Source organism: Indicator indicator, unplaced genomic scaffold, assembly GCF_027791375.1.
Source record: "Indicator indicator isolate 239-I01 unplaced genomic scaffold, UM_Iind_1.1 iindUn_scaffold_291, whole genome shotgun sequence".
In the NCBI taxonomy this organism is placed as follows: Eukaryota; Metazoa; Chordata; class Aves; order Piciformes; family Indicatoridae; genus Indicator; species Indicator indicator.
Window position 1 is genome coordinate 5,040 of NW_026539341.1, and position 25,479 is coordinate 30,518.

Sequence of the window (25,479 nt, forward strand, 5' to 3'; positions counted from 1 at the left end):
AGCTCACACAAATACCATTGTTCTCTGCCTGTCATCACTGGGAAGGGACCTTCCCTCACAGCCCAGCCTCAAGGCATTTCTCCTCAGACAAACAGGCACTTGGAGCTGGCAGAGCCACATGGCAAGGACAGGGAGCAGGGAGCTCACAGCTGGCATTTCAAATCCTCCTCCTGCTGACGTCTGTCGGCTCCCCAGCAGAGAGAGGGACTTGGGGGAGCTCCTGAGAACATCAGGGACAGGGACAGGCCCCAGGAGACAGCCTCAGGCACTGCCTACAGCGATGGCCACAGGGACAGCAGGGCTGGAAAGGCCACAGGCTCCGTGGCAGTGCTGAAGGACAAGAGCCAGAGCTTTCCCAGGTCCAGGCAACCCAAGGATCATCTGGCAGCTTGACCTCTGCTGGTGTGGGCACTACCTGGCTTCTGCTTCTTACGAGGAACCTCCTGCACTCATCCTCCACAGCCTGCACCTTCATCACCCCAGAAACCTCGATGACGTCATCATCATCGTCATCAGAGATGACCACAGCTGGAAAGCAGACAGCCCACAGGAGACCATGATTGGAAAGGGGACAAGGACGATGGCCACGGGGACAGCAGGGCTGGAAAGGCCACAGGCTCCGTGGCAGTGCTGAAGGACAAGAGCCAGAGCTTTCCCAGGTCCAGGCAACCCAAGGAACATCTGGCAGCTTGACCTCTGCTGGTGTGGGCACTACCTCGCTTCCGCTTCTTACGAGGATACTCCTCCTCCTCATCCTCCACAGCCTGCACCTTCATCACTGGAGAAACCTCGATGACATCATCATCATCGTCAGAGATGACCACAGCTGGAAAGCAGACAGCCCACAGGAGACCATGATTGGAAAGGGGACGAGGACAATGGCCACGGGGACAGCAGGGCTGGAAAGGCCACAGGCTCCGTGGCAGTGCTGAAGGACAAGAGCCAGAGCTTTCCCAGGTCCAGGCAACCCAAGGATCATCTGGCAGCTTGACCTCTGCTGGTGTGGGCACTACCTGGCTTCTGCTTCTTGCGAGGAGCCTCCTCCTCCTCCTCCTCCACAAGGTGCACAACTCTGAGGAAAGAGCACACAGAACAGGGCTTGGCAACCAGGGGCAAGCTGCTGCCAGGCTCAGTTCCCTGCACTGCCACCTCTGCCAGCCCACGGAGCCCTCGCACAGCCCCGGCTCTGCAGAGGAGCAGAGATGGTTCTCGCCTGCTCCTCTCTTTGGCAGCCTCAGTCCCCGAGAGCAAGGGCAGAGCCCCTTCTGCTTCGGGAGCAGCCCCTGACGGTGGCTCCTCGGGACCCGCCTGCCCGTTTGCCTGCCAGGCTGCGTCCCTGTCCTGCTGCAGCTGCAGAGGGCACAGCAGCTCCGCTGCCCTTCCTGGGCGAGCGCTGCCCGCGGCAGCAGCCCCGCTCCGCCCCGCCCGTGCCGCCCCGTCCCGTGCCGTGCCGTCCCGTCCCGCCCGCGGCTCGCTGCGGGGCCTGCGCAGAGGCAGCGCCGGGACCTTACCGAGCCTCGTCCTGCCTCAGCAAGCGCCGCTTTTGACACCTCCTGTGTGCCGCTCCCGACGCAGCGTCCGGCTGGGCCATGGCTGCAGCGCCACTGGAGGGGACTGTGCCAGGGCAGCTGCTAGGCACCTGCTGGCTCTGACGTGCCCCCATTGTGACCCGGCCGTGCCACCTCCGTCACCTGGCTGTGCCATCCTGGCGACGAAGCAGCAGCAGCAGCACCCAGGGGCCCCACTCAAGCCTCTGCTCTGCAGCTGCCCAGCCATCTGCCCTCTGCAGCTGGAGCCCTGCAGCTTCTTGCCCCACACCTTGCAGTGCCATGGCTCCAAGGGAGGCCACTTGGGCCGTGCAGATCCAGGCTCCTGCCACGGCCGTGCCCGGGGATTCCCAGCTGCTGTGGCTCGTGGCTGCTGCCCAGTTCAGCCTCTGGCTCCTGGGCTGTGCCTGGCCCCAAGGCTTTGCCTTCAGAGCAGCCTCTGGGGCTGCCCTGCTGTGCCCCTGCCTGGGGGCTGGAGCAGCGAGTGCCAGAGCAGTGGGGGAGCAAAGTCCTTGCCCTGAAGAGCTGATGTGGGGCTGGGGGCATGGCTGTGATTGAAGGGACACAGCTCACTGCTGCGCCATCAAGCACCATCCACCCTCTGAAGCTGCCATTGCCATCTCTGGGCTTGAGCTGTGCTCAGCATGGTGCCCAGCTGGCACAGCCCTGGCCCGAGGAGCTGTTGGCCAGAAGGATGTTTCCCTGATTCCCCACCACCTCCTCAGGCAACCTCTTGCAGTGCTCTACCAGCCTCACAGTAAAGAATTTCTTCCTCGTGTCCAAGCTAAGTCTGCTCTGCTCTGGTGTAAAGCCTTTCCCTCTCGTCCTGGCACTCCCAGCCCTTGTCAGAAGTCCCTCTCCAGCTCTCCTGTAGCCCTCTGCAGGTACTGGAAGGCTGCTCAGAGGTCTCCCTGGAGCCTTCTCGTCTGCAGGCTGAGCAGCCCCAACTCTCCCAGCCTGTCCCCACAGCAGAGGTGCCCCAGGCCTCTGATATCTTGGTGGCCTTCTTCCTTCCCTGCATTTGGAGTGCTGTGAGTCTGAGTTAAATGTGCTGGAGTTGCTTGCTTAGGAAGATCCCTGGGCTGCATCAAGGGAGCATGGGCAGGAATGGAGAGAGGGGATTCTGCCCCTCTGCTCTGGGGAGACTTCACCTGCAGTGCCATGTCCAGCTCTGGAGCCCCCAGCACAAGAAGGATATGGACCTGATGGAGCAGGTGCAAAAAATGATCAGGGGGCTGGAGAACCTCTGCTATGAGGACAGGCTGGGCCAGTTGGAGTTGTCCAGCCTGGAGAAGAGAAGGCTCCAGGGACACCTTAGAGCTGCTTTTCACTGTCTGAAGGGCACCTACAAGAAGTGTCTGGGGAGGGACTGTTGAGAAGAGTCTGAATCTCTCTTGGTTTCAATCCATCCTGCCTTGTCCTGTCACACAGGCCCTGCTCAAAAGTCTGTCCCCAGCTTTCTGCTCAGCCCCCTGAAGTACCAAAAGGTCACCAGAAGGTCTCTGTGGAGCCTGCTCCAGGCTGATCCAGCCCAGCTCTCTCAGCCTGGTCTCACAGCAGATCACTGGATCATTTCTGAGGCCTCCTCTGGCCCCACTGCAGCGGCTCCATGGCTCTGCTGTGCTGAGGACTCCAGAGCTGGCACTGCAGGGAGGCCCTCAGCAGAGCAGAAACAGAGGGGCAGCCTCCCCTGCCTGCCCCTGCTGCCCAGGCTGCTGGGGCTGTCTGCATGTCCTGGGTGTTCCCAGGGGCTGTGTGACTCTTTCCTGCATGCCAGCTGCCCTGAGACACTTGGGGTTCTGCCCTGGATTTCTGCAGCCCTGCTGTGCCTCAGGAGAAGGTTCCGGGGCTGTGGTTGTGCTGCAGCTGGCAGCTGTGTTGGAGGCTGTTCCATTGCCTGCTGGCTGTGGTCGGTGTCTGCTCTCTCTGAGCTGCTGTTGCTGCTGGGAGATGCTCTGCAGGCATCTGCAGGGCCTTGACCCAGCCAGCGAGGGACATGCAGCTGGTTTGTGTCTCCTGGGGCAGCAGGAGCTGTGTGGGGGCTCCCTGGGGAGCAGCTTGGCAGCCCTGGCTCCTGGGAGGCCTCCTAGGCCTGCCCTGGGTGAGCTGGAGCAGGGGGTCCACAGGCAGCTCCCCTGAGGGCCCGGGTGGGCTCTGGGCAGCCCTGTGCCCCCTGCTCCGTGCCTGCCATCCCGCCCCCCCCCGAGCACTCTCTGCTCTGTCCCTGCTGTTCTCACGGTGCCGCTGGCTGGCCCCAGGCCCTCTCGCTGTGGCCACCAGGGCACGACCCAGCGCTGGGAGTGCCCTGGGGCAGTGCCACAGCTGCTGGCTGCTGGCGGCTGCCGGTGGCTGCTGGCGGATCCTAGCGGTCACTGGTGCCGGCCCCGGTGCCGAGGTGCCGATGGCTGTGTCCCCTCCCCGGCCGAACCCGGGCGGTGGCTTTGGGTGCCTCGGGAGGGAGGGCTGGGAGCAGGCAGGTTGGAGGCCTGAGCGCCGCTGTCCCGCACAGCAGTGCTGAGGACGTTCCCGGCACGAAGCTGCTTGGTGGGGGAGGATTTGAGGAAGGAGGTTGCCCCTGGGGCCAAGCGGAGGCTCTTGTGCTGGGTGAGAGGCACCTGGAGCTGCAGCCCTTGCCGTGGTGGGGACCCCTGGGGCACTCTTCTCCCTGCCACCACAGCCGGACAGGCAGCAAACTTTGCTCCCTGAGACAGAAACTCCCTCTGGGGCTTCTTCATTGCCCTGGGCTGCTGCTGTGTCTGCATCCAGGGGCTGGGGGTTAAACGTGGAGGGGACAGAGGCTGCCTGTCTCACTGCTGCCAGTCTGCTCCTCCTCATCGCACACCTGGGCTCTGGGATGTCTTGGCCTGAAATCGTCACCTCTGCTGCCCCATCTGTAAAGGAGGCACAAGAGGATTTCTTCTCTGCCTAGAGAACGCTGTGAAGGCTTAGGATGAAAAATGCAGCAGATGCCTAGGTAGAAGTGACTGCAAAGCTAACCCAGCCCAACTCTCCTTTCCTTGTGTTTTAAAGCCAGAGGTGAATTCCTGCATCATTCTCAGGAAAATCCAGGGGCTGGGCTGCTTCAGGAGGCTACAGGTAACTCAGGACAGGTTGTCCAGCCTTGCCTCTGCACTGAACGATGGGAAACGACTCGGTGAAGCCAAAGCTTCCTCAGCACCAGGATGGGGTCCCAGCCAGTGCTGCAGCATTGCAGCAGCAGTCCAGCAGCTGTGGAATGTTCCCTCTCCTGGCAGCCAGCAACGTGTGTGTGCGCTGGAGAGTCGGGCATGAGGCTGGGGCTGGCTGAGGTCAGGCTGTTGATTGCATTCCTGCTTCTTCTTCTGGTCACTTACCTTTCTCTCGTTGGAAGTCTCTGAGCTGAGTGTTTCTGTTCTTCCAGAGTGTGGCCCCCACTGTGGGAGTGCAGCATGCACACACACAATTGTTTGCCCAGGAAGGGTTGGAGGATTGAGATTCAAGCAGCTTGGCTTGGACTGAGCTTTACAAGAGCATTTCAGATCTGTCAGGGTCCTGGCTGGGGAAGGCAGCTGGTCAGGATGTGACCATCAAGCAGCCTGTGCTGGACACTGTGAAGTGCTGCTGCAGAATCTGGAGATGGTTCAGAAAGGGGGAGAGGATGTTTGTTAGGGCTGCTGGCAGTGTCCCTTCTTCCAGCTCGGGGGTGCAGTTAGCTCTGGATCACTGGTGCCTCTCAGCAGAGTGGAGGTCACTGTTGAGAGGCTTTTTTGTGTGATGAAGAGAGGTGGTGGCCATGCTGGGGAGGGGAAGCAGTGACCCTGGAGCTGGTTAAGCCAGATTGGATCTGTTGAGCCATGCTTACTTGTAGGCTAAGGAAGCTGGAGATCCTCTGCTCTTAGGATGAGGCCTGAAGTGGCCCTGCTTTCACACCTGCCTCATTTCTGCCTGAGCTCCTTCCTTGAGTGCTCTCCTGCTTTTATTTCTGCTCTTACAGCCTCTGTAATGCCTGTAGGGAGCCTTGAGTTTGGCTGTTAGTAAGTGAAGAGCAGGGCCCTCCTTCTCCATGGAGAAATGCTCTTGGGCACTGTGGTAATTTCCTGCCTGGGAGGAATCATCTTTGCTGGATCATTTCTGTAACTGAAGCCAAGCAAAGCAGCCCTCAGAAACTTTGCTTCTTCCCCAGGGTATGGAGCTCTGTGCTCCCTGAGTCAGAAAGAGCATCAGGGCAAGCCAGGTGTTCTCCACTTAGGAAGGATGCCCCAGCCTGGAGACACAGTGGATCCACTGGGTTTGCTCTGAGTGGGCTTCTGGCTTTTCAAAGTTCTGTTGCTGCTCCTTCCAGGTGAGCTGAGCCATGGCCCCTGAGCAGAACCACTGCTCCAGGGGGACCTCCAAAATGTGTGAGGGACTCTAGAGCACAGTGGAAGCACCTGGTCACCTGAAGCCAGCCAGAGAATTTTCACCTTCCCCAGTGTCTGGTCTCTAAAAGGCACTGTTTGACCCCAAATTTCCTCCTTCCCCAGTGTCTGGTCTCTAAAAGGCACTGTTTGACCCCAGATTTCCCCTCCTCCTAGTGTCTGGTCTCTAGAAGGCAATTTTTTACCCCAAATTCCCACCTTTCCCAGTGTCCAGCCTGTAAAAGCAGTGTTTGCCCCAGAGAGTCCTGCAGGATGGAAAAGACCTCCAAGCCCATCAAGTCCAAGCCTTAACAGAGCACTGCTGAGCCATGGCCCTCAGCACCACATCTCCAGAGCTCTGAAACCCCTCCAGGGATGGATGATCTCCACAAGTCCCTTCTGCCCTGGTTCTGTGAAATGATCTGGGTGGTGGCACTGAAGGCATCCTCCCCAAGTCTGCAGCTGACACCAAACTGGGTGGTGACCCAGCTGCCATCACAGGGTTGCTTCCCATGGCTTTGGATCTCCTTTCTCCACTCCATTCCATTGCTCTTTCTGTCCTTACAGCTGCTTTCAGTCTTCTTTCCCAGGGCCTAGCTCTCCCTCCTTCATTTCTTTCTCTTGCCCTTTGGCAAGCAGAGGCCTTCATGGGCAGCAGCTGTCACTCACCTGGGGGCCAGCCCAGGGCTAACCCCTGGCACCAAGATGAAACTGATCCTGCTGGGTCTGCCCCAAGCAGAGGCAGAACTGGCACCAGCTCTTCATGGGGCAGAGGCATGGAGCAGCAGCTGCAGCAGAGGGCACTGAGGCACTGACCCCTTCCAGCAGCACCCCTGACCCTGGCAGGACCCCTGCCCACGGTGGCACTCCTCACCCTGCTGTGAGCCACCTCCTGATTGTCCCTTGAGCATTTGCTGACAATGGCTTCAGGCTTTTGTGCTCTGACTCCCATCCCAGCCACAGCCTTCTGCTTCCTGCATTGAAAGGCAGCTGAGAACCCCCAGGGGCTGCCCAGCCTTTGCCACCTTATCAAATAGCCTCCCCTCTGTGCCATTCCCAGGCAGAGTTTCACTGCAGAGAGCCTCTTTAGATAAATACCTTCTTTATTTCATCCAAAGCTATCAATCAGACAACACTACAGAGCTGACAGACAGACAGACAGAGACAGAAACACACAGACAGACAGACAGCTCCCATCCAGAGGCTGCTGCTCAGTGGCTTCAAGTCCAGCTGCAGAGCAGTGACAGTGGTGTCCCTCAGGGGTCTCTACTGGGACCTGTGCCCTTGAATGTTTTTATCAATGCTCTAGAGGGGAGGATCCAGGGCACCATCAGCAGTGTGCAGATGGCACCAACTGAGTGCTGCTGTCCATATGCCAGAGGGACAGGATGGCTGCCAGAGGCACCTGGACAAGCTGGAGAGGTGGTGCCCAGGGCAGCCTCCTGAGGTTCAGCAAGAGCAAGTGCTCTTATTGCAAGAGCAATGGCTTCAAAGTAGAGCAGAGCAGATTGAGATTGGATGTGAGGAACAAGTTCTACACTACGAGGGTGGGGGAACACTGGAACAGGTTGCCCAGGGAGGTGGTTGGAGCCTCATCATTGGAGATATTCAAGGGGAGGCTGGAGAGGGCTCTGGGCAGCCTGAGCTACTTGGGGATGGCCCTGCTGACTGCAGAGGGAGTTGGACTGGATGAGCTCTGGAGATCCCTTCCAACCCAAACTATTCTATGATTCTACAAAACAGAGAAACCAACAAGCAACCAGAGAACCCAACAAACAGAGAAACAAAGAGAAGGCAACAAACAACCAAGAGAAGGCAACAAACAACCAAGAGAAGCCCAAAGTCAGAGGAGCCGTTGGTGAATGATCTCCCACACCATCTTCTTTCTGAACCTGGGCATGTGGCTCTGGAAGGAAAGCAAACAGCCATGACATGGGAAGCCCCAGCAGGCAGAGGCAGACAATGGCCACAACCCCCCCCCTCCCCGAGCCCACCTGGAACTTGCAAGCCAAGCAGCCATGCCCCAAAAGCAGAGAGAGGTACAACACCTCAGCCCCTGCCCCAGACACAAGGAACAGCTGCCCAGGACCCTCCCTGGCTCCTGTGCCCACAGCTCTGCAGCTGCCCACAGCCCTCACTCACCTGGCTGAAGGTGATGGCTCTCTCCCTGCAGATGGACTCAGCATATTGACAGAGGAAGACCCCACAGTCACTCTGGTTCCTCTGCTGAGGGATCTCCTGGGGAAGGCAAAGCAGAGGGAGAACTTCACTCTCTGGGCAAGAGAAGCCACCTGGCAGCTGCTTCCCAGAGCTGCTCAGGCTCCCAGCTGCAAGCCCAGCAGTGCTCACCTACCTGGGCCCCCATGCTGTGCAGACTCCACTGGGCAGAAGCCAGCTCCAGGCCTCTTCTGCTGCGGCTTTCCTCTTGCAGGTATTGGCTGTGGAGAGCAAACCCAAAGCTCACACACTGGGCTCAGCCCTCACACAACAAATGCAAAAGCTCTGGGGCTAAGGCTGCTGGCTGCACAGGTGCCCAGGCCACCAGCTCTCCAGGAAGCAAGCATTGGATGCAGAGCTGCTCCTCCAGCCTTCCCCAGGCAGCTGCTGCTACCTGCTCAGGAGAGCACAGGGCTCCAACCACACTTGGCTTCTCTCTGAGGGGACACTCTCCTGCTCTGGCAGACCCCAGGCACCCAAAACCCTGGGTGGAGGCCACCAGGGATGGAGACCAGGTGAGGAGCCATGGGCACACAAGTGGCAGCAGGCACACCAAAGATTGCTGGCTTGTGCCTACAAGAAGCAGGAAACCTTGCAGCCATGTGGCACAGACAACCTCTGAAACCCTCTGAATTCACAGCAGCAAAGCATTGGCTGAGCAGCTACTTACAGCAGAGCCTGGCAGATCTTCATGCCCCTCTGCCCCATCGAGTCATAGTATCTGATGGCCCTCTTCCTGACATCAATGACCTGTGATTGGAAGGGGACTGCTGCACAAAGCACAGCCTTCTGCTGCACACGCAGCCAGAGCCACCTGACTCCTCTTGGGAGGACTTCATCCCCACCCAGCTCTACCAAGAAGCCACTTGGACTCACCACCAGTGCCCAGTGCATCCCCAGGTGAATGGGAACCAGGATGATGTCTTTCTGGAATATATCCACGTCCCTGGTCCACCTTCTCACCGCTGCATGGCCACCAGACAGCAGCTTGGGGTAGAAGAAGGTGCTAAAGGCATGGACAGAAGGATATCCAGCCTTCCTGCTCCTCTCTGCCACCAGCTGCAGGTAGAAATTGATGACCTGTGCCAGGAAGAGGAAGCCTGGGATGTAGAAGGGGCCAGGGCTGCCCCAAAGCACAGCAGAGCAGAGCAGAGCAGGGCAGGCAGGGCAGGAGCACTGGCAAAGCCCTGCTGAGCTCCACAGCCCTGGGCTGCAGCTGCTCTACCTCATCGTTCAGCCACTGGCCCTCCCTGAGCGTGCCCATGGCCTCCCGGGTGACACGGAGTTTGAAGGCACTGCGCAGCACCTCCTGAGGGTCACCTCGGCCCAGTGCAGCTCTGGCTTCTGCCTCCAGGGCCTGAAATGCACAAGGAGAAGGGGAAGCACTTGTGACACACACACCTCAGCACATGGAGCCCGGGCAGCTTTCAAGCCCAACCAGGGCTGGCAATCAGCAGCTGCCTCTGCCACCTCGCACAGCCTCTAGCAGCTCCCAAAGCCTTGCTGACCTCTGCTGTAGGCTCCCTGGCTGGAGGGCCCTGGGGCTTCTCCTTTGCCTTCAGCGGCATCTTCATCACCGCAGAAACCTCGATGACGTCATCATCATCGTCATCAGAGATGACCACAGCTGGAAAGCAGACAGCCCACAGGAGACCATGATTGGAAAGGGGACGAGGACGATGGCCACGGGGACAGCAGGGCTGGAAAGGCCACAGGCTCCGTGGCAGTGCTGAAGGACAAGAGCCAGAGCTTTCCCAGGTCCAGGCAACCCAAGGATCATCTGGCAGCTTGACCTCTGCTGGTGTGGGCACTACCTGGCTTCTGCTTCTTACGAGGAACCTCCTCCTCCTCATCCTCCACAGGCTGCACCTTCATCACTGCAGAAACCTCGATGATGTCATCATCATCATCATCAGAGATGACCACAGCTGGAAAGCAGACAGCCCACAGGAGACCATGATTGGAAAGGGGACAAGGACGATGGCCACGGGGACAGCAGGGCTGGAAAGGCCACAGGCTCCGTGGCAGTGCTGAAGGACAAGAGCCAGAGCTTTCCCAGGTCCAGGCAACCCAAGGAACGTCTGGCAGCTTGACCTCTGCTGGTGTGGGCACTACCTGGCTTCTGCTTCTTACGAGGAACCTCCTGAACATCATCCTCCACAGCCTGCACCTTCATCACTGCAGAAACCTCGATGACATCATCATCATCGTCATCAGAGATGACCACAGCTGGAAAGCAGACAGCCCACAGGAGACCATGATTGGAAAGGGGACGAGGACGATGGCCACGGGGACAGCAGGGCTGGAAAGGCCACAGGCTCCGTGGCAGTGCTGAAGGACAAGAGCCAGAGCTTTCCCAGGTCCAGGCAACCCAAGGATCATCTGGCAGCTTGACCTCTGCTGGTGTGGGCACTACCTGGCTTCTGCTTCTTACGAGGAACCTCCTCCTCCTCATCCTCCACAGGCTGCACCTTCATCACTGCAGAAACCTCGATGATGTCATCATCATCATCATCAGAGATGACCACAGCTGGAAAGCAGACAGCCCACAGGAGACCATGATTGGAAAGGGGACGAGGACTTCTACTTGGCCTAAAGCCCTCTCCTTAACCCCACCTGAAGCTCCAAGGCACAGAGCCCTCTGCCCCGAGCAGCTGCTGCTGGCTTTGCAGGGCTTGGCTCCTGAGCAGTGCTGCAGAGCTGGAGCTCACAGCCTGAGCCACCACTCTGCCAGCCACAGGTGCAGCCCACCCTGCTGGGGGGAACCTTCCCTGCTGCTGCAGCTCACACAAATACCATTGTTCTCTGCCTGCCATCACTGGGAAGGGACCTTCCCTCACAGCCCAGCCTCAAGGCATTTCTCCTCAGACAAACAGGCACTTGGAGCTGGCAGAGCCACATGGCAAGGACAGGGAGCAGGGAGCTCACAGCTGGCATTTCAAATCCTCCTCCTGCTGACGTCTGTGGGCTCCCCAGCAGAGAGAGGGACTTGGGGGAGCTCCTGAGAACATCAGGGACAGGGACAGGCCCCAGGAGACAGCCTCAGGCACTGCCTACAGCGATGGCCACAGGGACAGCAGGGCTGGAAAGGCCACAGGCTCCGTGGCAGTGCTGAAGGACAAGAGCCAGAGCTTTCCCAGGTCCAGGCAACCCAAGGATCATCTGGCAGCTTGACCTCTGCTGGTGTGGGCACTACCTGGCTTCTGCTTCTTACGAGGAACCTCCTCCTCCTCATCCTCCACAGCCTGCACCTTCATCACAGCAGAAACCTCGATGACGTCATCATCATCGTCATCAGAGATGACCACAGCTGGAAAGCAGACAGCCCACAGGAGACCATGATTGGAAAGGGGACGAGGACAATGGCCACGGGGACAGCAGGGCTGGAAAGGCCACAGGCTCCGTGGCAGTGCTGAAGGACAAGAGCCAGAGCTTTCCCAGGTCCAGGCAACCCAAGGATCATCTGGCAGCTTGACCTCTGCTGGTGTGGGCACTACCTGGCTTCTGCTTCTTGCGAGGAACCTCCTCCTCCTCATCCTCCACAGCCTGCACCTTCATCACCCCAGAAACCTCGATGACGTCATCATCATCATCATCAGAGATGACCACAGCTGGAAAGCAGACAGCCCACAGGAGACCATGATTGGAACGGGGACAAGGACGATGGCCACGGGGACAGCAGGGCTGGAAAGGCCACAGGCTCCGTGGCAGTGCTGAAGGACAAGAGCCAGAGCTTTCCCAGGTCCAGGCAACCCAAGGATCATCTGGCAGCTTGACCTCTGCTGGTGTGGGCACTACCTGGCTTCTGCTTCTTGCGAGGAACCTCCTCCTCCTCATCCTCCACAGGCTGCACCTTCATCACTGCAGAAACCTCGATGATGTCATCATCATCATCATCAGAGATGACCACAGCTGGAAAGCAGACAGCCCACAGGAGACCATGATTGGAAAGGGGACGAGGACTTCTACTTGGCCTAAAGCCCTCTCCTTAACCCCACCTGAAGCTCCAAGGCACAGAGCCCTCTGCCCCGAGCAGCTGCTGCTGGCTTTGCAGGGCTTGGCTCCTGAGCAGTGCTGCAGAGCTGGAGCTCACAGCCTGAGCCACCACTCTGCCAGCCACAGGTGCAGCCCACCCTGCTGGGGGGAACCTTCCCTGCTGCTGCAGCTCACACAAATACCATTGTTCTCTGCCTGTCATCACTGGGAAGGGACCTTCCCTCACAGCCCAGCCTCAAGGCATTTCTCCTCAGACAAACAGGCACTTGGAGCTGGCAGAGCCACATGGCAAGGACAGGGAGCAGGGAGCTCACAGCTGGCATTTCAAATCCTCCTCCTGCTGACGTCTGTGGGCTCCCCAGCAGAGAGAGGGACTTGGGGGAGCTCCTGAGAACATCAGGGACAGGGACAGGCCCCAGGAGACAGCCTCAGGCACTGCCTACAGCGATGGCCACAGGGACAGCAGGGCTGGAAAGGCCACAGGCTCCGTGGCAGTGCTGAAGGACAAGAGCCAGAGCTTTCCCAGGTCCAGGCAACCCAAGGATCATCTGGCAGCTTGACCTCTGCTGGTGTGGGCACTACCTCGCTTCTGCTTCTTACGAGGATACTCCTCCTCCTCATCCTCCACAGCCTGCACCTTCATCACCGCAGAAACCTCGATGACATCATCATCATCGTCATCAGAGATGACCACAGCTGGAAAGCAGACAGCCCACAGGAGACCATGATTGGAAAGGGGACAAGGACGTTGGCCACGGGGACAGCAGGGCTGGAAAGGCCACAGGCTCCGTGGCAGTGCTGAAGGACAAGAGCCAGAGCTTTCCCAGGTCCAGGCAACCCAAGGATCATCTGGCAGATTGCCTCAACCCAGCTGCAGGACCTTGCACTTGGTCTGGTTGAACCTCCTGAGGTTGGCTTGTGCTCACCTCTCCAGCCTGTCCAGGTGCCTCTGGATGGATCCCTTCCCTCCAGCTGTCAGCCACACCACACAGCTTGGTGTCAGCAGCAAACCTGCTGAGGGTGCACTCAATGCCTCTGTCCATGGCACCAACAAAGATGTTGAACAAGCCTGGTCCCAGGACTGATCCCTGAGGGACTCCACTTGTCACTGGCCTGCTCTGGGACATGGAGCCATTGACAACACTCTTTGGGTGCAGCCATTGAGCCGCCAAGGTCTTGCTGGTTTGGTGTAAGAAAAACGGGGTGCTAGCCGACGCGTGGAGTGCTGGTTTTGTGGAAAGCTGGGAGGAAGCAGGGAAGCCTCTCTTTGATGCCGCCACGCAGGGAGATATGCTTGGTGCTTCAGCCCTTACACCCTGGCACTTAAGTAATTGACTCATTACGGCAGCTTAAGGTGCATGGAACGGTTGCCGCAGTGGCCGCGGCGGCAATAGCACCTTTGGAGGAGGCACAAAAGCATCAATTACCATTAGAGCCGCTGTCATCTCTTCCCTTTGAAGTCTACCTGCTGTCTTCAAACATCGATTTCACAGACTTTAGCGACCCCCTACCACCCTCTGCACCTCCGACAGACCCTAAGGTCAGCGCCTGCGAACCTCTAGCACCCGCGGTCTCTCCGAGGCACTCTCCGGTTAGACCCCACGAAGCTCTCACATCCCCCACACCCTCGCTAGACCCTACCCTGAGAGAGCGGTGCGGAGGCACTGCTCATTGACCTATTTTCCCCGCACACTGAGGGTGGCTGCCCCGTCTGGAATTGCTGCTCAGAATTTGTCACTTGTAGAACCTGCCACGGTAGCGACCCAAGATCCCGATCTAGCTAAAACTTGGAAAAAGATAAAGGATCAGGTGCTCCAAGAAGGAGACTTATCCACATCTATCCTTGCCTGCCCGGTGATTCCACACCCTGCCCGGCCACCCCTCCGAGAAGCCCAGGGAGTGGCCTGGTCTCCCAGCACGCCGTGCCTGGCTCTCCAAACTCTTCCAGCAGCAGAGGGCGAAGGCGCAAGGAGAGTCCCTGTTGAGCTCAGAGATCTTCACCATCGAGCCGCTGGGAAGCCAGAGCCGAGAGCCCCCATTCAACAAAGGAGCCATCGATGCCTCCTTCAGCTTGCTGCCTCCAACTACAGCTCTGGGCTCCTGCTTCACTTTCTCCCCCTGTCAGGGCCTCGTTTTGCCAGAGGAGTTCAAAGACATGCAGCTCTGCTTCTGTCCCACTGTCCTAGGGCACTGCACAGAAGAGTTCAGGTTCAGTGTGGAAGGATCCTCTGAGCCTGTGAGCCTGACTGTCAGGTGAGAGGTTGATTGAAACCCCCCCCCCCGGGGTTGCTTTTCTCCAGGCTCAACACCCCCAGGGCTTTCAGCCTCTCCTGGCACAGCTGCTCCCCACACCCACTGTCCTTGCCAGTGATCCCAGTTTGCTCTTGGCTCTCTGGTTCTCCCTAGGTGGGACACCTCTATGCTGGCTGTGCTAGGACATCACAGTGACCTTGCAGTCAGAAGTTGAGGTCACCTGCCAGAGGCACCTTGTGAAGTGTTAGGTGTCCAGGATCTGCTTCCAGCTGCCCCCAGAGGAGGTCCCTGACTAGGATGACTGCCTGGGCACCATCAAGTGGGTGGATACCAGAAGGGTGCCAGGTGGCCTGACAAGAAGAAGGTGAGAAGCACAGCAGCAAAAGCTCCCTGAGCATTGTCTGCACCAAGCAGGGCAGCAGAGCTGGCCAAGGGTCTGGAGAACAGGGCTGGTGGTTGGCCTCAATGGGCATCCAGGTCTTTTCCATCCCAGACCTCCTGTGCTGTTGGCTGTGGGCTCTCTGCTGTAGGGATCTCAGCAGCAGCTCCCACTCTGACTTTTCTGTCCAACACTCTTCTCTTGGCTGATGACTCTGCCCCAGCTGCTGAACCACTGTAAGACCTGCAACCCAAATCTTCTTGCCCAGCAGAGGCACAGCAGTCAGAGGCTTTCCAAAGGAGTTCATTCCCATCCCAAAATGCCCTTTCCCAACCCCCAGTAGACATCTCTCTGGAAAGTCCTTTCTCCTGAGACAGGAAGAAAAGGGAGCTTCTGGAGCTCTTCCTTCTTGGGCTTCTTCAGCTACAGAGAAGCTCCCTCCAGGAGGGAAACTGAATCCTGCAGCAGAGGCTGATGGGTTTCTAGGTGCCAGGAATAGCAAAGTCAGGCACTGGTTGCCAGGGACGGTCCCCAGGGCTGTGTTTGCAGTGCTGGTGCTGATGGCTTTGGTCAGCAGGTGACACACAGCCTCTAGCAGAAGGGTCTCCTGCTGCCATCACTGGGGGACAAGCCCTGGGAATGTCCTTCCTGGCCCCTGGGTGTGGCTGCTGCTGGAGGCTCCCTGCTCAGCCTGGTTCTCTGGGCTCTGCTCCATGACTCTTCCCTCTTCTCTTTGCAGGTGCTGGAGCCAGAGGCAGAGCCACTTCACGCTGTCCTGGAGAGCAGCAGCTGTGAGGTGCAGCTTCTCCTCAGTGCTGTTGTCACCTGCTCTGAGCTCCAGCTGGGCACAGATGGCTTTGAGAACTCTTCTTCCCAAGAGGTATTCACCTGGCACTGGCTGAGCTGTGTTCTCTCTGCTGTCATTCCACAGGGGTTTCTGTTTGGATCTCTTGGTTTGTTTCTCAAGTGTCCACAGCATCATTTCTAAGGCAGGGTTCATTTGGCTTCTTCCTGCATTTCCTGGCCTTAAGGGGGAACAGCCGTGGGTTTACTTTTCACTTTGACACAACCTAGATAAGCCTGACCTGGTAAAGGCTCCTGATTTAATAGCTCTCAGCTCAGAAGTGATTTGTGATCACTCCCATGTCCTGTTGCCTGAAGCAGTAGAGTTGACTCCAGGGCAGACTTTTCATACAGTTTCTGCCTGGCTGTTTTTCACCCTTTGGTGTTTTTATAAATGGGTGGCACTTAAACTGGTTTGAATCAAGGGTGACTTCCTCTGAAGGCAGCTGTGCAGCCCCTCCAAACAGCCTCTTAGAAACCTCCTCCTGTGTGGCTCGGTAATGCCCTTGTTCGTGTGCTGGTAGACTGACAAAATCCAGCATCACTTTGCAGTGAATTTTGCTCCCATTTGTTAGTTTTCCTTTGCCAGAGAGAGCCTGTGGTGGTTTCCTGAGCAGACAGATTGCTCTATTGCTGCAAAAGGGGCAAAAAAAGGGATTGGGCTCACAGAAAGGATTGGATAGGATTGGGAAGTTTCAGTGGAAAGGCTGTTTGCAAACTCCATCAGTGCTCCAGTGGTGTAGTGCAGAGCATGGCAAAGCATAGCAAATACAGGCACAGGGACTCCATCTGCCAGCTCAGTGCTGTCTGCTCAGCCTGCACACACTTCTTCCACAGAGGAACTTTAAATGCTTTGTGGTAGGGTTTGGAGCTGGTAGCTTAATTATAAACAAGGAGAGGAAAATTCCAAAGACTTTGAGTAGAAAAAACTGGTAAAATTGGTAAAATAAATGACTGTTGGACACAGACCAATAACACAGATATGTGTATTTCATTCCAGTGGCTTGCTAATGAGGAGAAAAAGTAGCTGCAGAAACATTTCTGTCTCTTTTACTTCCTTCTCTTTTGCAACTTCCATGGTTTGCTGCCTTATCTTTCTTTCCTGACCTTCTGCTGGCATAGCTGTGATTGTCAGGTACCAGGAAAAGAAAGGGGGGGGGAGGGAAAGCGAGGAAGAGACTCTCATGGTTATGATTTATGAACAATTAATAAGGCAAATATGAGAGTAATAAAAATATTAACAATTATTTATTAACATGAAAAATGGTCCCCAAACTCACTGATAGGTCTGGTGTATGGCTGGAATCAATATTTACAATGGGAACGTCCAATATTGAGGCAATATTTGACAATTTAAACATTTCAAGCAAACCGGGCAAGGAACTGGGCAAGAGACTCTCCGCCGCAATGTGGCGCTCGGCCACTAGGGGGAGACTCGACAGGAGCCTTGCAAAAGGGCAGGCAGGCAGAGAGAACCTGGAGAGGCAAGGAAAGGTTCCCCAGTTCCTCACACTGCTGTCACCGGGATTCTGCCCGGGGCTGTAATCCAGTGCGGGTCACACAGAGCAAGAGGAGCTCCAGCCCAGCAGAGGATGCTGTTGCTGCTCCTGCTGTGTGTTAGCCCTTAGGATTTTGAGGCACTCCCGGGTGCCTGGCACCGCAAGAGGCTGGTGCTGGTAGCGATGCCACACGGTCCCCATGGCCGGCCTGCCATCAGCAGGTGGCAGCAATCACACCTTGGGCAGGCTTAGCCTCTCCTGAAGGAGAAAATTCCCAAACAGTTTTCCCTAACAGATTCTTTTCTCTGCTTACAGGAACCCAATCACCTTCTTCCTTTGCTAACAGAGCTGATTGAGCAGGTCCAGATGATTCACTGACCCTCTACTATTTACCAACCAGGTTGCTGTGCAAGATGTTACTCCCCAAGTCCCACCCCCATAGCTGTGCTCTTTGGCTCAGTCTTTTAGGAGGTTGTTCTTGAAATGAGTTCTGTTGTCTGACTCAATTCTCTCTGCAGCTCTGTGTCTCCACAGGATTGCAGCTCTGTGTCTCCACAGGATTTGTCTCTCCAGACCAAGAATGGTGTCATGTGCAGTTGCATGAGGAACTGGATAACTTTCCAGCCCTCCAGTGCTTCCCTCTACCATAGCAAACACACATTGCTGACCAGCTGGGGAAGGAGGTAGAGTGAGGTGGTCAATGTGCCAGGCCACACCGTGCTTGTCCTTGGACCATCAGTCACTGTACCACAAGGGCTTGATTGGCTTTGCCTGCTTCCTAGCAGCACAAATGTCACAGTGCTGTAGGACTTGTGTGAGCAGGGCCTGTGTGACAGGACAAGGCAGGATGGATTGAAACCAAGAGAGATTCAGACTCTTCTCAACAGTCCCTCCCCAGACACTTCTTGTAGGTGCCCTTCAGACAGTGAAAAGCAGCTCTAAGGTGTCCCTGGAGCCTTCTCTTCTCCAGGCTGGACAACTCCAACTGGCCCAGCCTGTCCTCATAGCAGAGGTTCTCCAGCCCCCTGATCATTTTTTGCACCTGCTCCATCAGGTCCATATCCTTCTTGTGCTGGGGGCTCCAGAGCTGGACATGGCACTGCAGGTGAAGTCTCCCCAGAGCAGAGGGGCAGAATCCCCTCTCTCCATTCCTGCCCATGCTCCCTTGATGCAGCCCAGGGATCTTCCTAAGCAAGCAACTCCAGCACATTTAACTCAGACTCACAGCACTCCAAATGCAGGGAAGGAAGAAGGCCACCAAGATATCAGAGGCCTGGGGCACCTCTGCTGTGGGGACAGGCTGGGAGAGTTGGGGCTGCTCAGCCTGCAGACGAGAAGGCTCCAGGGAGACCTCTGAGCAGCCTTCCAGTACCTGCAGAGGGCTACAGGAGAGCTGGAGAGGGACTTCTGACAAGGGCTGGGAGTGCCAGGACGAGAGGGAAAGGCTTTACACCAGAGCAGAGCAGACTTAGCTTGGACACGAGGAAGAAATTCTTTACTGTGAGGCTGGTAGAGCACTGCAAGAGGTTGCCTGAGGAGGTGGTGGGGAATCAGGGAAACATCCTTCTGGCCAACAGCTCCTCGGGCCAGGGCTGTGCCAGCTGGGCACCATGCTGAGCACAGCTCAAGCCCAGAGATGGCAATGGCAGCTTCAGAGGGTGGATGGTGCTTGATGGCGCAGCAGTGAGCTGTGTCCCTTCAATCACAGCCATGCCCCCAGCCCCACATCAGCTCTTCAGGGCAAGGACTTTGCTCCCCCACTGCTCTGGCACTCGCTGCTCCAGCCCCCAGGCAGGGGCACAGCAGGGCAGCCCCAGAGGCTGCTCTGAAGGCAAAGCCTTGGGGCCAGGCACAGCCCAGGAGCCAGAGGCTGAACTGGGCAGCAGCCACGAGCCACAGCAGCTGGGAATCCCCGGGCACGGCCGTGGCAGGAGCCTGGATCTGCACGGCCCAAGTGGCCTCCCTTGGAGCCATGGCACTGCAAGGTGTGGGGCAAGAAGCTGCAGGGCTCCAGCTGCAGAGGGCAGATGGCTGGGCAGCTGCAGAGCAGAGGCTTGAGTGGGGCCCCTGGGTGCTGCTGCTGCTGCTTCGTCGCCAGGATGGCACAGCCAGGTGACGGAGGTGGCACGGCCGGGTCACAATGGGGGCACGTCAGAGCCAGCAGGTGCCTAGCAGCTGCCCTGGCACAGTCCCCTCCAGTGGCGCTGCAGCCATGGCCCAGCCGGACGCTGCGTCGGGAGCGGCACACAGGAGGTGTCAAAAGCGGCGCTTGCTGAGGCAGGACGAGGCTCGGTAAGGTCCCGGCGCTGCCTCTGCGCAGGCCCCGCAGCGAGCCGCGGGCGGGACGGGACGGCACGGCACGGGACGGGGCGGCACGGGCGGGGCGGAGCGGAGCGGGGCTGCTGCCGCGGGCAGCGCTCGCCCAGGAAGGGCAGCGGAGCTGCTGTGCCCTCTGCAGCTGCAGCAGGACAGGGACGCAGCCTGGCAGGCAAACGGGCAGGCGGGTCCCGAGGAGCCACCGTCAGGGGCTGCTCCCGAAGCAGAAGGGGCTCTGCCCTTGCTCTCGGGGACTGAGGCTGCCAAAGAGAGGAGCAGGCGAGAACCATCTCTGCTCCTCTGCAGAGCCGGGGCTGTGCGAGGGCTCCGTGGGCTGGCAGAGGTGGCAGTGCAGGGAACTGAGCCTGGCAGCAGCTTGCCCCTGGTTGCCAAGCCCTGTTCTGTGTGCTCTTTCCTCAGAGTTGTGAACCTTGTGGAGGAGGAGGAGGAGGAGGCTCCTCGCAAGAAGCAGAAGCCAGGTAGTGCCCACACCAGCAGAGGTCAAGCTGCCAGATGATCCTTGGGTTGCCTGGACCTGGGAAAGCTCTGGCTCTTGTCCTTCAGCACTGCCACGGAGCCTGTGGCCTTTCCAGCCCTGCTGTCCCCGTGGCCATTGTCCTCATCCCCTTTCCAATCATGGTCTCCTGTGGGCTGTCTGCTTTCCAGCTGTGGTCATCTCTGATGACGATGATGATGACGTCATCGAGGTTTCTGCTCTGATGAAGGTGCAGGCTGTGGAGGATGAGGAGGAGGTTCCTCGTAAGAAGCGGAAGCCAGGTAGTGCCCACACCAGCAGAGGTCAAGCTGCCAGATGATCCTTGGGTTGCCTGGACCTGGGAAAGCTCTGGCTCTTGTCCTTCAGCACTGCCACGGAGCCTGTGGCCTTTCCAGCCCTGCTGTCCCTGTGGCCATCGCTGTAGGCAGTGCCTGAGGCTGTCTCCTGGGGCCTGTCCCTGTCCCTGATGTTCTCAGGAGCTCCCCCAAGTCCCTCTCTACTGCTGGGGAGCCCACAGACGTCAGCAGGAGGAGGATTTGAAATGCCAGCTGTGAGCTCCCTGCTCCCTGTCCTTGCCATGTGGCTCTGCCAGCTCCAAGTGCCTGTTTGTCTGAGGAGAAATGCCTTGAGGCTGGGCTGTGAGGGAAGGTCCCTTCCCAGTGATGACAGGCAGAGAACAATGGTATTTGTGTGAGCTGCAGCAGCAGGGAAGGTTCCCCCCAGCAGGGTGGGCTGCACCTGTGGCTGGCAGAGTGGTGGCTCAGGCTGTGAGCTCCAGCTCTGCAGCACTGCTCAGGAGCCAAGCCCTGCAAAGCCAGCAGCAGCTGCTCGGGGCAGAGGGCTCTGTGCCTTGGAGCTTCAGGTGGGGTTAAGGAGAGGGCTTTAGGCCAACTAGAAGTCCTCATCCCCTTTCCAATCATGGTCTCCTGTGGGCTGTCTGCTTTCCAGCTGTGGTCATCTCTGATGATGATGATGATGACATCATCGAGGTTTCTGCAGTGATGAAGGTGCAGCCTGTGGAGGATGAGGAGGAGGAGGTTCCTCGTAAGAAGCAGAAGCCAGGTAGTGCCCACACCAGCAGAGGTCAAGCTGCCAGACGTTCCTTGGGTTGCCTGGACCTGGGAAAGCTCTGGCTCTTGTCCTTCAGCACTGCCACGGAGCCTGTGGCCTTTCCAGCCCTGCTGTCCCCGTGGCCATTGTCCTCATCCCCTTTCCAATCATGGTCTCCTGTGGGCTGTCTGCTTTCCAGCTGTGGTCATCTCTGATGATGATGATGATGACATCATTGAGGTTTCTGCAGTGATGAAGGTGCAGCCTGTGGAGGATGAGGAGGAGGAGATTCCTCGTAAGAAGCAGAAGCCAGGTAGTGCCCACACCAGCAGAGGTCAAGCTGCCAGATGATCCTTGGGTTGCCTGGACCTGGGAAAGCTCTGGCTCTTGTCCTTCAGCACTGCCACGGAGCCTGTGGCCTTTCCAGCCCTGCTGTCCCCGTGGCCATTGTCCTCGTCCCCTTTCCAATCATGGTCTCCTGTGGGCTGTCTGCTTTCCAGCTGTGGTCATCTCTGATGACGATGATGATGTCATCGAGGTTTCTGGGGTGATGAAGGTGCAGGCTGTGGAGGATGAGGAGGAGGAGGTTCCTCGTAAGAAGCGGAAGCGAGGTAGTGCCCACACCAGCAGAGGTCAAGCTGCCAGATGATCCTTGGGTTGCCTGGACCTGGGAAAGCTCTGGCTCTTGTCCTTCAGCACTGCCACGGAGCCTGTGGCCTTTCCAGCCCTGCTGTCCCCGTGGCCATCGTCCTTGTCCCCTTTCCAATCATGGTCTCCTGTGGGCTGTCTGCTTTCCAGCTGTGGTCATCTCTGATGACGATGATGATGACGTCATCGAGGTTTCTGCTCTGATGAAGGTGCAGGCTGTGGAGGATGATGTGCAGGAGGTTCCTCGTAAGAAGCAGAAGCCAGGTAGTGCCCACACCAGCAGAGGTCAAGCTGCCAGATGATCCTTGGGTTGCCTGGACCTGGGAAAGCTCTGGCTCTTGTCCTTCAGCACTGCCACGGAGCCTGTGGCCTTTCCAGCCCTGCTGTCCCTGTGGCCATCGCTGTAGGCAGTGCCTGAGGCTGTCTCCTGGGGCCTGTCCCTGTCCCTGATGTTCTCAGGAGCTCCCCCAAGTCCCTCTCTCTGCTGGGGAGCCCACAGACGTCAGCAGGAGGAGGATTTGAAATGCCAGCTGTGAGCTCCCTGCTCCCTGTCCTTGCCATGTGGCTCTGCCAGCTCCAAGTGCCTGTTTGTCTGAGGAGAAATGCCTTGAGGCTGGGCTGTGAGGGAAGGTCCCTTCCCAGTGATGACAGGCAGAGAACAATGGTATTTGTGTGAGCTGCAGCAGCAGGGAAGGTTCCCCCCAGCAGGGTGGGCTGCACCTGTGGCTGGCAGAGTGGTGGCTCAGGCTGTGAGCTCCAGCTCTGCAGCACTGCTCAGGAGCCAAGCCCTGCAAAGCCAGCAGCAGCTGCTCGGGGCAGAGGGCTCTGTGCCTTGGAGCTTCAGGTGGGGTTAAGGAGAGGGCTTTAGGCCAACTAGAAGTCCTCATCCCCTTTCCAATCATGGTCTCCTGTGGGCTGTCTGCTTTCCAGCTGTGGTCATCTCTGATGACGATGATGATATCATCGAGGTTTCTGCTCTGATGAAGGTGCAGGCTGTGGAGGATGAGGTGGAGGAGGTTCCTCGTAAGAAGCAGAAGCCAGGTAGTGCCCACACCAGCAGAGGTCAAGCTGCCAGATGATCCTTGGGTTGCCTGGACCTGGGAAAGCTCTGGCTCTTGTCCTTCAGCACTGCCACGGAGCCTGTGGCCTTTCCAGCCCTGCTGTCCCTGTGGCCATCGTCCTTGTCCCCTTTCCAATCATGGTCTCCTGTGGGCTGTCTGCTTTCCAGCTGTGGTCATCTCTGATGACGATGATGATGATGTCATCGAGGTTTCTGCGGTGATGAAGGTGCAGGCTGTGGAGGATGATGAGGAGGAGGTTCCTCGTAAGAAGCAGAAGCCAGGTAGTGCCCACACCAGCAGAGGTCAAGCTGCCAGATGATCCTTGGGTTGCCTGGACCTGGGAAAGCTCTGGCTCTTGTCCTTCAGCACTGCCACGGAGCCTGTGGCCTTTCCAGCCCTGCTGTCCCCGTGGCCATCGTCCTCGTCCCCTTTCCAATCATGGTCTCCTGTGGGCTGTCTGCTTTCCAGCTGTGGTCATCTCTGATGACGATGATGATGACGTCATCGAGGTTTCTGCGGTGATGAAGATGCCGCTGAAGGCAAAGGAGAAGCCCCAGGGCCCTCCAGCCAGGGAGCCTACAGCAGAGGTCAGCAAGGCTTTGGGAGCTGCTAGAGGCTGTGCGAGGTGGCAGAGGCAGCTGCTGATTGCCAGCCCTGGTTGGGCTTGAAAGCTGCCCGGGCTCCATGTGCTGAGGTGTGTGTGTCACAAGTGCTTCCCCTTCTCCTTGTGCATTTCAGGCCCTGGAGGCAGAAGCCAGAGCTGCACTGGGCCGAGGTGACCCTCAGGAGGTGCTGCGCAGTGCCTTCAAACTCCGTGTCACCCGGGAGGCCATGGGCACGCTCAGGGAGGGCCAGTGGCTGAACGATGAGGTAGAGCAGCTGCAGCCCAGGGCTGTGGAGCTCAGCAGGGCTTTGCCAGTGCTCCTGCCCTGCCTGCCCTGCTCTGCTCTGCTGTGCTGTGCTTTGGGGCAGCCCTGGCCCCTTTTACATCCCAGGCTTCCTCTTCCTGGCACAGGTCATCAATTTCTACCTGCAGCTGGTGGCAGAGAGGAGCAGGAAGGCTGGATATCCTTCTGTCCATGCCTTTAGCACCTTCTTCTACCCCAAGCTGCTGTCTGGTGGCCATGCAGCGGTGAGAAGGTGGACCAGGGACGTGGATATATTCCAGAAAGACATCATCCTGGTTCCCATTCACCTGGGGATGCACTGGGCACTGGTGGTGAGTCCAAGTGGCTTCTTGGTAGAGCTGGGTGGGGATGAAGTCCTCCCAAGAGGAGTCAGGTGGCTCTGGCTGCGTGTGCAGCAGAAGGCTGTGCTTTGTGCAGCAGTCCCCTTCCAATCACAGGTCATTGATGTCAGGAAGAGGGCCATCAGATACTATGACTCGATGGGGCAGAGGGGCATGAAGATCTGCCAGGCTCTGCTGTAAGTAGCTGCTCAGCCAATGCTTTGCTGCTGTGAATTCAGAGGGTTTCAGAGGTTGTCTGTGCCACATGGCTGCAAGGTTTCCTGCTTCTTGTAGGCACAAGCCAGCAATCTTTGGTGTGCCTGCTGCCACTTGTGTGCCCATGGCTCCTCACCTGGTCTCCATCCCTGGTGGCCTCCACCCAGGGTTTTGGGTGCCTGGGGTCTGCCAGAGCAGGAGAGTGTCCCCTCAGAGAGAAGCCAAGTGTGGTTGGAGCCCTGTGCTCTCCTGAGCAGGTAGCAGCAGCTGCCTGGGGAAGGCTGGAGGAGCAGCTCTGCATCCAATGCTTGCTTCCTGGAGAGCTGGTGGCCTGGGCACCTGTGCAGCCAGCAGCCTTAGCCCCAGAGCTTTTGCATTTGTTGTGTGAGGGCTGAGCCCAGTGTGTGAGCTTTGGGTTTGCTCTCCACAGCCAATACCTGCAAGAGGAAAGCCGCAGCAGAAGAGGCCTGGAGCTGGCTTCTGCCCAGTGGAGTCTGCACAGCATGGGGGCCCAGGTAGGTGAGCACTGCTGGGCTTGCAGCTGGGAGCCTGAGCAGCTCTGGGAAGCAGCTGCCAGGTGGCTTCTCTTGCCCAGAGAGTGAAGTTCTCCCTCTGCTTTGCCTTCCCCAGGAGATCCCTCAGCAGAGGAACCAGAGTGACTGTGGGGTCTTCCTCTGTCAATATGCTGAGTCCATCTGCAGGGAGAGAGCCATCACCTTCAGCCAGGTGAGTGAGGGCTGTGGGCAGCTGCAGAGCTGTGGGCACAGGAGCCAGGGAGGGTCCTGGGCAGCTGTTCCTTGTGTCTGGGGCAGGGGCTGAGGTGTTGTACCTCTCTCTGCTTTTGGGGCATGGCTGCTTGGCTTGCAAGTTCCAGGTGGGCTCGGGGGAGGGGGGGGGGGGTTGTGGCCATTGTCTGCCTCTGCCTGCTGGGGCTTCCCATGTCATGGCTGTTTGCTTTCCTTCCAGAGCCACATGCCCAGGTTCAGAAAGAAGATGGTGTGGGAGATCATTCACCAACGGCTCCTCTGACTTTGGGCTTCTCTTGGTTGTTTGTTGCCTTCTCTTGGTTGTTTGTTGCCTTCTCTTTGTTTCTCTGTTTGTTGGGTTCTCTGGTTGCTTGTTGGTTTCTCTGTTTTGTAGAATCATAGAATAGTTTGGGTTGGAAGGGATCTCCAGAGCTCATCCAGTCCAACTCCCTCTGCAGTCAGCAGGGCCATCCCCAAGTAGCTCAGGCTGCCCAGAGCCCTCTCCAGCCTCCCCTTGAATATCTCCAATGATGAGGCTCCAACCACCTCCCTGGGCAACCTGTTCCAGTGTTCCCCCACCCTCGTAGTGTAGAACTTGTTCCTCACAT

General features: G+C 57.8%; 2 protein-coding genes across 2 annotated transcripts; one reads left to right on the forward strand and one right to left on the reverse strand.

Moving 5' to 3' along the window:
* Positions 1 to 7,766: 7,766 nt before the first annotated feature.
* LOC128980566 (uncharacterized) lies at positions 7,767 to 14,140 on the reverse strand. Its single transcript, XM_054399030.1, has 17 exons — positions 14,003 to 14,140; positions 13,778 to 13,916; positions 13,480 to 13,533; positions 12,719 to 12,832; positions 11,939 to 12,052; positions 11,638 to 11,751; positions 11,337 to 11,450; positions 10,557 to 10,670; positions 10,256 to 10,369; positions 9,955 to 10,068; positions 9,649 to 9,767; positions 9,366 to 9,497; positions 9,017 to 9,220; positions 8,811 to 8,890; positions 8,277 to 8,361; positions 8,066 to 8,161; positions 7,767 to 7,829 (listed from the first exon to the last, which is right to left on the reverse strand). The coding sequence occupies exons 1-17, from the start codon at positions 14,138 to 14,140 to the stop codon at positions 7,767 to 7,769; spliced, it is 1,908 nt and encodes a 635-aa protein (XP_054255005.1).
* A 5,110-nt stretch (positions 14,141 to 19,250) lies between these two features.
* Positions 19,251 to 25,154, forward strand: LOC128980567 (uncharacterized). The gene is made up of 16 exons (XM_054399031.1): positions 19,251 to 19,402; positions 19,847 to 19,905; positions 20,093 to 20,203; positions 20,871 to 20,984; positions 21,172 to 21,285; positions 21,473 to 21,583; positions 21,771 to 21,884; positions 22,551 to 22,661; positions 22,849 to 22,962; positions 23,150 to 23,268; positions 23,420 to 23,551; positions 23,697 to 23,900; positions 24,027 to 24,106; positions 24,556 to 24,640; positions 24,756 to 24,851; positions 25,092 to 25,154. The coding sequence occupies exons 1-16, from the start codon at positions 19,251 to 19,253 to the stop codon at positions 25,152 to 25,154; spliced, it is 1,779 nt and encodes a 592-aa protein (XP_054255006.1).
* The last annotated feature ends 325 nt before the right edge of the window (positions 25,155 to 25,479 follow it).